At 37.5% G+C, this 15,175-nt stretch overlaps 1 protein-coding gene across 1 annotated transcript; it reads right to left on the minus strand.

Annotated features, from left to right (window-relative positions):
- Nucleotides 1-417: 417 nt before the first annotated feature.
- Nucleotides 418-14,920, minus strand: DNAH3 (dynein axonemal heavy chain 3; the record flags this gene model as incomplete). Its single annotated transcript, XM_010171151.1, has 13 exons — nucleotides 418-826; nucleotides 1,010-1,147; nucleotides 2,499-2,703; nucleotides 3,271-3,413; nucleotides 4,218-4,385; nucleotides 5,168-5,322; nucleotides 6,373-6,489; nucleotides 7,929-8,173; nucleotides 8,503-8,728; nucleotides 9,678-11,819; nucleotides 12,762-12,960; nucleotides 13,876-14,058; nucleotides 14,704-14,920. Coding segments are annotated over 13 exons (4,492 nt in total), but the record flags the coding sequence as incomplete, so codon positions are not given.
- Nucleotides 14,921-15,175: the final 255 nt, after the last annotated feature.

Genomic DNA, 15,175 nt, shown 5'->3' on the forward strand with positions numbered 1-15,175 from the left:
TCTCTTTGCCCTACATACTCCTGGGACACAGAAGTGGTAGGCAAATCCACAGAGTCCTATTTGCAAGAGTTGTGGATTAGATTCCCATTAAAATCAGCAGCAAAACTCTTTGGGCCCAATTTCATTAAAAAAAAAAAAAAAAAAAAAGCCGTATGATAGCAACTAGGTGGTAATATTAGGATTTCAAAAGATTTGTAAAGATGTGGGTGGCACACAGTTTGATGGAAGTCCTGTTCATTCTGATCTATTGCAAGATAAAGCCCAGGCCTTTGAAATAAGTTTCTGTTTGTAGTGTTCTATTTTCAGTCACTCTTGTTCCGTGGCTGATAATGGCTAGAAACCAAAGGAAATTGGGAGCTGCTTTGAAGTCAGTAGGAAATCCTGATTTTAAAAAAAAAAGAAAAGTTACAGCCATTGGGGAGTAAAGTATATCTTTTAATAATAAAATACGAGTGTTTCGATTTACATACTCTCAGTCGTCTAACTGGCATAGTGCTGCCACACCTCGATTTATCCAGTGTTTCTGGGGCTTGTCTGAAGGGAGTTCAATTGAGAGAACATAGTTGGTTGAGTGTCCAGTAGTGGATAAGACACCTCTTCTTGCACTTGTCTTGTATACAGGGCATGAATAGATGTTCATATGAAGAAATTTGGAACTTTCTCCAGGTTTCAGCCAAATTATGGGCAAAGAATCAAAAAGGATTTTTGGAAGTGATTCTCCAATTACCGAGGATTCTCTATCCCATCGTGCACCTTCCAAAAAAAGGCCTCTCACATAAGCCCCATCTTCTGGCATTTTCTCCATTGTGTGCTCCTGTTTCATCACCTAGAATGATTAAACCATTTGCTTGATTTTATTTTTATCCACAGAATATTAAATCCTGTAAGTGATAGTCTGAAATTACTCATTTAAATAAAATTTATTTTCATTTGAAAACTCTATTCCTTGCTGCCCCAGAACGTGTTTCAAGCTGTTCAAGAAAAACAAAATTCCTCTGCATTTTCTTACCTCAAATTCAAATCCAATATGGTCAATTGGGATGGTGTATTTTCTGGCATAGTTTTGTAAAACACCGGTCAGAAAAGACTGAGTGAAGAAGAATCCTGAAAGCCAAAAGACTGTGGGCGGCCCATTGATGACCCAATCCTGAATATGGAGAGAAAAAACAAATGTAAGAAAAAATACAGTTGTGGCTTCACTGTGCCAGTTTACCAGAGAAGGAATGTATTTTCAGATACACTTGAAAAGCACAATGAGATCTAAACCTTGATGGGACTCTCTGGATACTACCATTAGTTACATATTTTTCAGAGACAACAAATCACAGAAGTTAGTTATTTATGATGGCAACAAAAATAATCACTCATTTTGAAATAGCCAGAACTCAGTGCTGCTGAAAGAAAGAAATTTCAGAAAGTAGCATATTTTAAATCTAGACAACAGCCAGCAAACCTCCCCTCAAAAAAAAAACCAAACAAAAACCCAACACAAAACGAAACAACAACAACAAAAACCCCCACAAACCCAAAACACCAGAAAAATTACTTAATTTGGACACTTTTATCAATATAACCTCTTTTACAGTCTTCTAAACACCAAATTTCCTAACATGATAAAAGGCCAAATTTTCTTGCATAGTGTCTTCACCGATCATTCTGTGGGCACTCACTACAGCCAACACATCAGATCCTAAGTAGAAGAAATAATTACAGTACAAAGATGCCAGACAAGTAGATCTTGGGCCAGTATCTTCATTGGATATGACAAAGGCAGTAAGAAAAATAAGGCAAGGGCAGAATGTCCCCACAGTACTCCAAGCCATTTGGAGTCAAAAGAAGCCCATATGGTACCCTGATCAAGCAAACAGGAAACTCTACTGCTTATACAAATCTTTTAGACGCATCTTTCTAGCTTTTTCCTCCCCTGCCTTGTATGGGGTTCCACTACATCTCAGTACCTCAGTTATTTAAGGCGCATCTGAAATTTTAAGTAATTTCAAGAGAGTACCAAGAATGCAAGGGAAATAATGGAAAGGTGAATAAAGAATAAAATAGCTTGTTCAGAAAGTATGTGGAAATGGTGTCACTTCTTATTAAACTTGAAAGATATTTACAGTGATATATATAAAATTTAACAGTGCCTGTTATGTACTGTTTCTAAAGCATCCTCACATCTGGTTCAGTGTCCTTTAAGCAAAGGACATTAAGGCATCAATGCAAAGTAAAATGCATCATCTAGAATTAGAAAAATGGAAACTACCAAATGCAGCACTGGATTAGCATCAAAGGAGTATACCCCCAACTCACCCTGCTGAGCAATTGCCCAGCTAATTCCAATGCTGCTAATGCAGTATATACTTGGTCAAGAACATGTGAAAGTAGTTCACAATCTGGAGCCATAAGGGTATTGCTGAGTGAGAACAGTACTGATACACAGTTTACCCATTCAGCTTTTCAACTACTGAGTCTTTAGACCTGTTAGTCTCAGTTTAGCATACCTGGAAGAAGACCAAACGACAGAGGAGATCAGACACGTAACCTCCCAGTGGCTTCAGTGATGGATAGGATTTGGCAGCCCACATTGATGGTACTTTTCCCATTAGCATGCTGTTGAAAACATCTTCAAGTTCAGATGACATCAACACTTGGCCTTTAATGGCTTTGTGTAAATTAATGAGGCTGCTCCGAACAACTTCAGTAAGCCTTCAGATAAAAAAAAACCAAACCTGTCATGTCATTGTTTACTTATTACTACCCAGCTAAAGACCTCCGAGTCCAACGTGAATGCAGAGCCGATTAAATCTGGTGAATGTCCTGTCAGAAATTCCTCATCTCACTTGTAGTTATCAAAACCTTACTTAACTTCAGAAAAGCAAACAAAGAAAAAAGACACACAGAGAAATGGGAAATAATGAAAATTCCTGTTCTAGACAAGGGAAATCAAGTGACAAGAGCTTTTAAGATTGTGACGATAATTAACATAGTGTGCTGTGAATATTGGGGCCTGGGTATGATTTAAAAAGAAAAAAGTAGGCTGCCCTACCTCAACACAACAAACTCAAATCTGATTTCAGTTCATACCCCAAGAATATAGGTACTATTTTGATATTCAGGTAGTCAGCTGAAGCTTTCAAGTCTTTTTAATAAGGTTCCAAAGCAGAATCTATCATGTTAAGAACAATGCATGGTAAAAGGCTTAGAACTGGCTAGCACTGATAAACACAATCATATTTCAGTTTTAGTAGTGCTACACAAAACCCTGAGCCATACCTGTTAAATCGGATTAGTTCTTGCCTAAGAACTGTATTCATGGACTCTTCATAAAGTACTGGGTATATCTTCATAACCTCTTTAACATCAAAGCCACTTGGCAATTTGGATAGGATGTCCTGTGCCAAATCTTCAACAGTTTCCTGAAATCACAAGTTTGCAGTGGATGAGGAATCACCCTTTTTTTCCCTCTGTTTTTATTCAACAAATTCCACAAAACAGTATAGATTTTATATTTTTTCCTGTATAACTACATAGGTATTTTAGTCCATTTTCCTGAAGAAATAATGCTTACATGCTCAAAAACCAAGTGTTCAATGAGTAATAACATAGACTGCAAGTGTCATTATAGCCCATACATCACCAGGAAGATGGCTCTTGCCTCTATTGGGCTTGTAGTGCTTGCCTGATAGCTGAATAACTTGATATAATTTCCTGGCATTCTGGAGTCTGTCCCTTAGTGAGAATGGCAGGGAAGGTCATACAACCACTGCTGGATGAAGTCAGGCCAGTGCATGAACCTCCTCATTTGAATTTGTAGACTGGAATTAAATGTCATACTTGTAAATTGCCTAGAGATGGATATGATTTGAGGTGCTTTACCAACTGTGATTGTTAACTGTGCTCTAACTGCAATTCATGACTGAAGTGAAGCACACTTCACTGTTATTTTAAAACATTAAATATGCAAGAAACATTCAAACTGCATGTTCTACTCAGCTGGGTGGGGTTGTGTGGTATTAATCTATTTCTATTCAAAGTCATTAGGGTATCTTCCACCTTTAAAGGTTCTTCTATGCCAAATCTGTCTGCTTCTCTAGAGGGACATTCACATCTATTCCCAGTGCCACAGTCATGTGATGAGAGGTGTAGGATTACTCTGAGACATTGGGCATGACAGGAAAGGACACCTTTCCAGAGTGCAAATTGATCTTTTTTCCCATTACCTGAGGGGACTTGCCACCTCCCCCTGCTTCTCTAGGCAAAGTTAGGAGCACTCCATGGAAAAGCTGGTTTGTCTCCTGGTTATCCTTGGTGATGTCTGCGTTTTCATGAAGTCCAAACACTTCAGGGTGTGTTGTAATTGGTAAGCTTCGTATGTATTCAATGTAAGACTGTAAAAGAAACATTTAGATACCAGAAATCATGCAATGCTGTATGCACAAATGATCAGCAAACCCAACTTGGACAGAACCTTCCCATTTACAATGACACACTTTAGTTCCCAGTTAAACACATTCAGCAATTTACTTACTCAGTCCAGAGAGATAAATATAGAAGTTTTGAATGATTCAAAGACTCACTGAGGAGTTGTTCTTACCATCCTCATGTAAGTAGCAAGAGAAAGCAAGAGGAAGGAATGTACATTACAAATATACAAGGAGCACTGGTAGGAGTCACAGATGAGGGCAGAATGCCGTATGTATCACCCCTACAACTGCAGGCTACACAAATAGGTGGGATTTGAGCACATTCATTATCTCCATGCAGCTGTTAAAGGGAAAAAGGGGATGAAAATTGAGTATATACTGGTCATTCCACCTCCTCATCCTGATCACTGCTTTCAAGACAGAAGTGGTTCCAAGAGGGTGCAGAAGTACCCTGTAAAATCCTGAAGCCTGACTCCTGCTGGCTTTCTAGAACTGTACCAGGAACCTGCACAAGAGTGGCTCTTTGTGTCAACAAACAGAACACTGGCTGATCACTACATCTCCATTGGGGGCTGTTAGAAGTTAAGTACCAGATTCATATTTCATACATGAGATATATTCTGGCATGGCTTTGTGATCTTATTTTTTTTTTATTTTCTATTTGTTGTATTCAGCATATCAAAGTACAGTGTAGATAAGGTTTTTCCTAATAACTCAGAGACAATTTACATCTGTTATCTTCTCACCTCATATGGACCATGTGGTGGTATGTAGTAGTCATCTCCAGCTGCAAGCATATACTTCTCCTGTGCTATATCCTTGCTATAGACTATGGAAAGAAGGGACAGGAGCAGACGCCTGTCTTTATCATCTGTTACTCTGCCTCCATAGTTACATTCCCCTGGGAATGGACAAAGAGAACCAGGATGAAAAATTGAAAGTTAATGAACAAATAAAAATTGTTTTGCAATAATATATAGGTCCAGTAAGTTAAAGTTCTGAAACTCCAGATCTTCAGAAGTTCTTAGGACCTATACTTCAACTGATTCAACGGAAATTAGGCACTTTAACACCTTTGGAACTATGGGCCAAATTTACGGGTCTTAATGAAAGGTTTGAGGAACACTGTGAGTTGGTCTAAGAAACCAGTACTCATGCCACAGTAAATAATCTCATGTTTTAAATGACAGCTCTTTTGCTTGAAATTCTCATGCAAATTTTTAGAACTGTCAAAATCTGATAGCTGATCCTTGTCCCGCTCCTTTCATGCAAATTTAACCTGATTACATATGTCTAGTAGAAAACGAGGGATCACAAATATGCAACACCCCTGCACAGAAGGGGTTGGAGAGATTTAAGTAATGGACAAGCAATGAAGGGAGGTTTACGCTGATGTGAAGTACAGAAAACAGCTAAAACCTCACAGTTACTACTTTAAACCTGACTCCTGAAATTCTTTTTTATAAAGCTAATCATCATATTAGCAAAAATCAGGAATGCTCTTTATAAGGTTGACAAAGGAGGTGCAAAGAAGCAGCTATCTTTCTGGAGAAAGAGAATTGAATAGCCACACCAACCAAGTTATTTACACAAGTAAACACCTTCTGCTTTAAACTGATGAGTATTATCATATCCTCTGGTAAACTGCCAATGCGTACTGTCTCAGGATCAGATTGATCAGCTAAGGTGAAACAGAGGCCATTGATGTTTTTATTTGACATTTTATATGAAACAAAGTCCAGGAAGTCTCCTGGACCATTAGTAATTCTTCTAGATATGTATGAACCAAGATAGCAATGATACCTGAGAGTTTGAGATCCAACTTGTCTGTATGTGGAAGGCCAAGAAAGTAAACCTGAATGGAATCCACTCAATTTGTCAATAACCCATCAGATTATCACTGTACCAGCTGAAAGAGCCTAGCACATGTTAGAGGGTGTAATGCCTGTACCTGTTAGATATGTCAGAGCTTCAAATGGGACTTCTTCATATTCATTAAGAAACATCTGGATCTGTCGCATACTGATTCTGAGGTCAGATTCGTTGAACTCATATGGAATATTCCAACCTGTTCAATTCAGAAGAGATACACAGGGCAATGGTGCACTTTACTGATAACCATGCTCAGGAAATGATGGTATTGGTACTATCCTGCTACTACAGAGCTGAAGAGTACAGCTGCCAGACAGTACCTAGAAGCAGCCCTGGAATTTACCAGGTTGTTTATCACACAAGGGACAATATGACTCCATAACAATATTGTATCCTAAGGCACTATTGCCATCATTCTATATAATTAAAACATAAGCACATGCATTTTGGCATCACACACTCCTGAAAAATTGTATTTTAATCTTAAGTAGCACACAGACCTGCTTGGTACTTTCAGCTAATGTCTTGCAATCTGGAGACTATAAGAACAGGAGTTTTAATTCATTGATTGATTTTAATTTTCAATCAATCTTCCCATCTATTAATGTTGTTTGTATATGACATTCTGAGTAACAGTACAATAAAAAAACCACACAGGAGCATACTCCAGATAAAAGAATCCTTCAGAAAACCTATACCCCTAGTGCAAAACAAAAAATAGGGCTATTGCTGCAACTATCCTTCTACCCCCAGACAGCTGGTCACATTAAGCAGTAGATGTTGCTTTTGAAAATGACCCCTTCATCACTTACAGAAATTATATTTTTCCTCTAAAGCAACAAACGGGTATTTTCATACTGGCAGTCTAGCATTTACTTAAATAGTTGCCTATTAAAATAAGGACAGTGGCTTTCAGTCAAAATATAATATTTTATAACAGTAACCTGTTATGACCAAGACAGACTCAGTCAGAATGGAAGGCTGAGAACTTCATGCACACCAGTGGAGAGTGTAAGGTTTATATAGTTATAAAAATGGAATCTATAAATCCATATATTTTTACATTTTATGTAGAAATTCTATACAGTTCTCTAAATATTTCAAGACTGTAGAAAAAGCTGAAGCATAGATCTTACTAATACATATTTTTTAATTGCTGCGTTATGAACAACACACTGCAGCTACACAAATTTGTTTCACACCAAGCAAACATATGCACTAGCTTTGATAAAACAAAGCATACACATAAATGATAAAAGCAGAACTGAAGATGATGCATCTTTAATTATAAAAATTTAAAACAGAACTGGATTTGATGGTTAGTAAGAACTACAGTAATGAATTAATAATTTATTAAGCTATAATTTAACTACTGTATAATATATTTACTTGGAAAACTAGTACTTTCCAGTGCTCCCCCAGGGTAACACTTTAGTAACTTCAAAAATAGCTTTGCCTGAGTAAGAATCCCTGCAAGTACCAGCCTTTAAACTTTATTTAATGTTCTGTGAAATACAGATCGCACTCTTGTAATATTTGTAACAACAATACTGCCTTTTCACAGAGAGGCTCCAACAATGTATTTCAAAACTACTAATCTTTTTGAAACAACCTGCAAAATAATCTAAAACTTACCTAGTGGGCCAAAGTTTCTCCTTTCCTGCACAATAGCATGAAAAAAGCAAAGGCCAAACAGCAGTTTTTGCCACATTTCTGGCTCCTGGCAACTGCTAAAGAACACAGGGTCGGAGATGGGGTCGTTAAGGTATGATCGAAGAAGGTTGGCTCTAACTCCTTTTGGAGGCTCATTTGTCATTTTGATGCCGTTCTGGAGGATACTAACAGGAAACTTTTCTGATGGATAACTAGTTAACCACAACCTGAAAATAATTTTTAAAAGCACATTATCAAAAAATCACCAATATTGACAAATCCTCAATATTGATCTGCAAAAGACTAAGTTTTCTTACTTGCTTAACTATAATGATAACATCTAAATTTGTTCTAATGTGCAGGCATAAAGTAGATTATATTGGACAGGTAAAAAAGATGACATCCTAATTAGGTATCTTTATTTTATCACGGCACATAGACGATATGAATGTTATACATCATTGTTCACACAAATGAAATTTAATTTATTTTTACTAGTGTCTTCAGCAAACAAGAAATACTCCCATTAAAAAGAGCAAAATATTAAAACTCCCACCTGAACTTATCATTGGTATTCTCAGGCACTATAACTTCCTCACAGATTTTTTCCAGAGCAGGCATCCAGCTAATTGCGAGATGGCAGTTTTGTAACACTACCCAGGTTCCATCAGTGATAGCCTGATAAATCATTTTTGCTGCTATTGGGCCCTGGCCCTGTCCAAGTGAAATAGTTTGAATGCTTGTGCCTCCCATGCCAACATCATCAGCAAATTTTAGCAAACCTACGATGGAAAGTTTCATACATGTAAACAAAGTCTATTAGAAAGTAGATCTATGTTACGTTAATCATTTTTATAATGTAAAAAGTAATTAAAGGGGCAAAAGTCAACAAATACTTTACACAACTGAAAAAAAAACCAAAAAACAAAACACCTCAACAACTCATAAGTAGTATCAAATGCTGTTTTAGTCACTGTGTTTCTGCAGTATATGCTAAAATTTAGGAGTATAAAGTAATACTAAAAAACCCCCCAAACTTATCCAGGTTAAATGCCTATCCTGTCCTTTAGCCCTGTGTGCTCAGTTCCAGCCTGCACTACAGCTCTCTACTCTCAGTTGTATGGGTACAATTGTTAATGGGGGTTGAGCTGTAAATTGGATCTTTAGATCTGGTTAAAAATAACCCTCCAGCTTTGCCATCAAAACCAGTACCTCCTGGAAATACATCCTTACAGTATGGCTCCATATTACAATTCTTTTGGCAGAAAACCAGGTTTAAAAATAATCTGGGTGGTTATTTTTTAAAGAACATTTAACAGATGTATTTTTAAGTGCGGTCATATAGACCACTTAATTAGTAACTGAGAGGGAGGAAACTTTCTGGAGGAGGGGTTGCAACAAAGACTGGAGCAAGTCCCAAACACCCACTGAAAGAACTGTAATGCAATCATAAATTATAAACCGGTCTGGATCTTACAAGCTGTTAGATCCCTAAATTGCTGCTCAGAGACCTAGACATTTCATCACCACTACATTCATTGCATCCTCTAGCAATTTTACTATCATTGTTTATATATGGGCAGATGCAAGTGTTTGATATTCCATCACTGCTGTGTTATACTTTAAAGACACTTTAAAAATCAAATTAAAGGGCCTACACTATTAGCAGTTTTGTCACACTCAGTGACATTTAACCAGATTTAAAAAAAAAAAATTAAATACCAATCTCACCTGCCATAGGATCAGCACCTGGTGATAATACAAAAATCAAAGGGGCACAACAATTTGAATCACTGTAACTTCTTTCAAGATCAAAAGTAGGTGGTTCAATAAATGTTCTTTCCATATTTTCCACAATGAACTCCTGCACTGCTGGGATAATTTTGTCAGGTCTCAAACATCTGAGAATAACCATGCGATCTAAACCCATCAGTGCACTCCACGGATCTGGGAAGGTTTCTTCATGGGGTCTTGCAGAGTCATATATTAGTTTCCACTTTGAAGAATTCTCTCTTACATGTTCCATTAGTCCCTGGAGGTTTGTCAGACTAGACGCACGTACGAGCTCGGCCCACGATTTGTCAGATAGCCAATCTGGAGCTGGATTGGGGTGAGGATTATCAAGAGCAACACCTCCTGTCAGTAGGAAACGCCAAACCTCATCATCTATTTGGTCTTTTCCCTTCATAATGCCTATTGTCAGAAGGAAGGAGAATAACAGCTTATCCTTTTCAAACAGTGAACGACAGACATTATTATAGATGCTTATTGTGAAATGCTCAGTTATATTTTTAATTCTCTCTTCTAGATTTTCACTCTTTTTGCTTTTAGCAATAGACTGAACATACAAGTTAATGAACCAAATCAGTGAATACTGGTACATAGGTTCAATGTTTGCCAGATCAGAGATGCAGAAGAAGACAACAGCTGAATGAACAGCAACTGGCTTATACCCCATTCGAGTAGAATCTATTTGCATCTCAGTTACAGAAGCAATTTTTTGCTTTTCAGAGATTTCTTCAGATAACTCTTTGGATGAAGACAAAATATGAATTGCTGTTTCATCTTCTAAGATGTTTCCTTCTGAATTGGAAAGGACCTCCAGGATTTTATCTTCTATTTCCTTTAGTTGTTTCTTGTTGGCTGCGCTTTCTATAATCATTTTATTTTTCATTTCTTCTAGCTCAGGCTTTTCCTCTGCAGCTACAATTCCAAGAAGCTGGTCCTGAAGACCCAAAGGTGTAATCATGAAGTTGAGCAGACAAACTTTCACAGCCACTTCAGGAAGATAATGAGGATTTCTTAAGCAGGTTGTTATGTAAAACCTGAAATCTCTTGAATATTCAATTATATTTTCCCCTAATTTCATGTATTCTACTCCTTGTTGTTTGAAAGTTAGTTTTAATAAAATGGGTTCTATGAAAGCATCTAGTTCTTCACCAATATTTTCTAGCAAGACCGGTGTTCCAAGCTGAATAGCATTTTCTAGTGTCCTCACATAATGTGTGTCAGATAATTTAATAACTGATAGCCTGTTAGTTTTTTCCATATTTTTTATCCACTTGTTAGCTTGCCTTTGAGGATCTATCATTAAAGTCCATCTTCTTGAGTTAGAAACAATTATGCCATTGTCAATGGAAAAAGAATCAACTGGCAACCCAGCAATCTGCCATGCACGGATTTTGACTGGATCCCCTAATGTATTACTTAAGCTAAAATCACTGGAGCACGGTATTTTCTTTTCATTGCACAGGACTTGCCATTGCTTTTGACATTTTAGACGGTAATCTACAGTAAAGGCTCCCAAATAAGCCACAGTTCCTGATGATAACAACACATCTCCTATAAGGTCTATGTACCGGATTCCTAATAATCGTGCAGCTTCTGTCCACCTATCTTTCTCTCCACCAAGACCACTAATTAGCTGTTCAGCTCTCACAAGCTTTTGTGAGCAGAGTTCAATATTATTTTCTAATTCTCTCTTCCGGTCATTCATGTTCTCAAACTCATCATTCAAAGCTTGGAGGCGATCAACTACTTCCTTAAGTTCTGCTTGTTTTGCTTTCAGCTTCTCCATTTGAACTTCCAGTAATCCTTCTGCAGTTCTCAAACGTTCACGCTTTGGGGCAACCACCTTTGCAACACGGTCATAGATCTCCATGGCTCGTACCCACTTGCATAGTCCTTCACAGGCAGATGAGACATTTTTTATGACAGCTGGCTGAAAATCTGGATTATCAATAAACCTCTCTCTAATTCTCTTCATTACAGCGGGAGGAATATTATCCTTGTCATAAGTCTTTAAGCTCTCAAGGAATTTCAGATCCCCAAGAATTTTTCTAGATGGCCCCCAGTAGTCTTCTATCATTTTACCTATATTGCAAAAAAAAAAACCAAAAAACAAACCACAAACCTAAAATCAGGCTTAAAACATGCACGTTCAATCTGAAAAAAATACTTGAAACATAATATGAAGAATTAACATCAATGATTTTGCAACAGAATTTTATTATGCAACCACTGTTAACTAGTTTGGGAAAGTCATTACCTAAAGAAATTCAGAGAGGAACTTCAGCATCACTAACCCATGTCATATTTATTAATTACATGTTAATTCTAAATTAAACAAGCAAAATAAGGGAAACAAAATACTATGCAGTCTTTCTTAGCATATTTTATTAGATAAATCAAGTAGCTATGTGAAAGCATGCCTTCCTAATCTAGATAAGACAGTTTTGAATGAAAGACATTTATAGAATTCTTATTCTCAATTATGAAGGGCTGAACTGTGGGGGCATAAGGCAGAAGAAAAGGGGAAAAAAAGGTCTCTTCCCTTTCCTACCTTGCAAATCCTGTGCAATCCCACAGTAACAACATAACCCACACAGAAAGAGCTTGTTAGAGCAATCACCTATGGCAGGGGTATAGCTAGAATTCTGTCTCCCAGTGTAACTGATAGAGTTTGGTAGCAGGGATCAGAGGGGAAAATACAGTTGAATGGTGCACAGCACATCTCCAGCTCTCAGAGTTGCTCAAGGGCATGCAAATCTCAAGATTGGGTCAAAGCAAGTTGAAAAAATTACTGTGCTGGCACCTGGGATCATATTTACAAAGCTGGTACAACAGTGTCAAGCAAGGGCAGTACCTTACAAAGGCAAAAGCAGCTTTTAGCTATTCAGTGTAGTTATTAGTCCTTGCCAGCAAAACACACTTTCAGTGCACATGGCTGCATTCACGCCAGAAACACTTCACTACTACAACACAGCAGTACCCCAAGCATCCCTAGGGCTGGGATAACAAACACTGCGTCATTACCGCTGCCACTTGGATCAGGCTTTCTCTCTGGTTTAGTTCCCTTCATGACACAGATACTCTCCATGACAAGCTTAACAGGAGCAGGTGGATTCTGCATGGATTTCACAAGAGTGATGTCTGAAGGATTCAGGGTATCAAGAGCCGCAAGTGCTGCCTCCAAAGCTGGCATGGCCTCAGCAAGGTCTCCTTCACATTCATCCTGTTAAGACATTGGGCAGAAGCCTGTAAACCTTCATACAATACCACGTCTGCAACCTGATTACCCCACTACAGCACAGCCTCAGAGAACCTTCTCTGCTTCTAAATACCTAATAAAAAGACTCTTCACAACAATGTGTTTCTCAGACAGAAAACTACTTTTCACATTTCACAATTTGTCTGTGCAGTTTAAAGAGGGAAGATTTGTAGAGAAATTAGCAACTTCCACAAACTGAACTCATAGCTGAAAAAGCCAGAGAAGCTTTCAAGGTCAAAGTCTCTCTGGTCTGACAAAGAGAATTAAAATACAGGTTAGATGCAGTTTTTCTTAGTTAAATCTTACAGTGCTGATCAGGTAAAAACATATACTGTGTAGTTTAAATTATTTATAATGTACTCAGATATCTGTAATTATCTATCTTCTCTACCACTGACATTTCCAACTAATTACAAAAAAAAAAAATATATTGAGGAATCCTGCAGCTTCCCACGGGAAATTCTGCGCTACAGACATCTGGCTACAGCAACATCTCTTAGGTTATGCCTAATAGGGCTCCATGCAGCACTATGCCAAATTACCTCAGCTAACTCTAAACAAACTGTCTTTGGGCCTGGAAACAGCATAACCTCATTATTCAATGTGTTGAGAAGGAGAATATACTAGTACAGCAATAAGAGCTATACAGCTTTTGGGATGTGAACTAGAAAGGGAAGCTATGCAGTACTGTGAGGTACAGTCATACTGCAAACAGCCATAAACCACCTTGTTTATATTAGGAAACATCTCGTTCATCATCTCTTGCAACTTTGTTACTTTAAGAGCTTGGATCATACCATTAACACATCATCACAACTCCCATTTACTTGGAAAGACTTGGAACTCATCATGCTCCAGGCTCAAGCCCTTGTACACTACCTTAATAGCTTTAGCAACAGCTGCTGCTTCATTCGCCTCCTTTTCATCTGCTGACACTAGTTCCTTCTTTGCATCTACTTCAATTGTTTCCTTTTCAATCTTGATCATCATTTTGTCCGTTTCTGCAGAAGTTTGAATCAGTTCAGGCTGAAGGGCAGTCAGTTCTTTCTGCATCTCTGCAATCTGATGAACATAAGGAAATATATACCCCACATAATCCTTTATTGTGCAGGTGAAAAGCAAAATCTAAAAGAAACTTGTAAGGAAACACAGAATTTGTGACAGCTGCAAAATGTTCTTTTTCATCCAGGAAGTATGTGGAAGCCTCTTTAACTTGCATCTTGGAAAGATCAACCCCTGGATCACATGGGCTGAAAAAGAGGGTTATTTACCTGGAACCTGATCAATTTCCTACTGGGAATCTACTCAGGAATTATTTTTTTTTTATTCTTGTCTTACAACATTCTTCAACTTCTCCCCTGTTTTGAAAAGGGTAATAGGTACCAGGATGCCGAGGCATGGATTCTCCATATAAAACTTTGAGAAAATAATGAAATTTGTAAGATTTATTCCTTCAACATTTAATGAATACCATCAATTTAATTTATCTTTCTATTAAATGCTATAATCCAAACTTACATATCACAGCTTCTTAAAATGACTAAGCAGTAATATAACTTTTCCTGTTGGCTTTCTATAGAAAATTATCAATGGCATCATGAATGTAGTGAAGAGGGAATTTTATAAGTTTTATTTTTATAAGTTTTAATCAGCTTATACAGACCCCATACTAAAGTATGCATATGGCACATATTTGGTGAATCTTACTTGTGAAGATGCAAAGTCAAGTTTTTGAAGTCCCATAAGATAACGAGTTCTCATCATGTCAACTTCTTGCCTTTTGCTATTCAGCAGAGTCTTAAAGGTAAGAATCAACTCTAGGTATGAAGTTGGTGTCACATAGTTGCGTCTTTGCAGTGTAGTGTAATAGCTGATGGAGAGCTCCCTCACACTTTCTTGGAAATACTTGCACATTGACACAACCCTAGAGAAAATTTTTCCACATTACTATGAAAATACAATTTGTCTTTAGGTTAATTATGAGAAAATTACTCTAAACTTATGAAATTATATTAGTGTTAGTGAAGGCAGAATTGTTTTTTCCCCATTATAAGAAATATTTTAGATTCCTTTCAAAGAGTGCCTTGATTTTCAGAAACATCAGATACATATAGCCAGGTATCTTTGACTTGCAGTGTGGTGTGGTTTTGTCCTGGCCAGCAGCCAAACACCACGCAGC

This window comes from Antrostomus carolinensis, unplaced genomic scaffold (assembly GCF_000700745.2).
Source record: "Antrostomus carolinensis isolate BGI_N321 unplaced genomic scaffold, ASM70074v2 scaffold33290, whole genome shotgun sequence".
Taxonomy (NCBI): domain Eukaryota; kingdom Metazoa; phylum Chordata; class Aves; order Caprimulgiformes; family Caprimulgidae; genus Antrostomus; species Antrostomus carolinensis.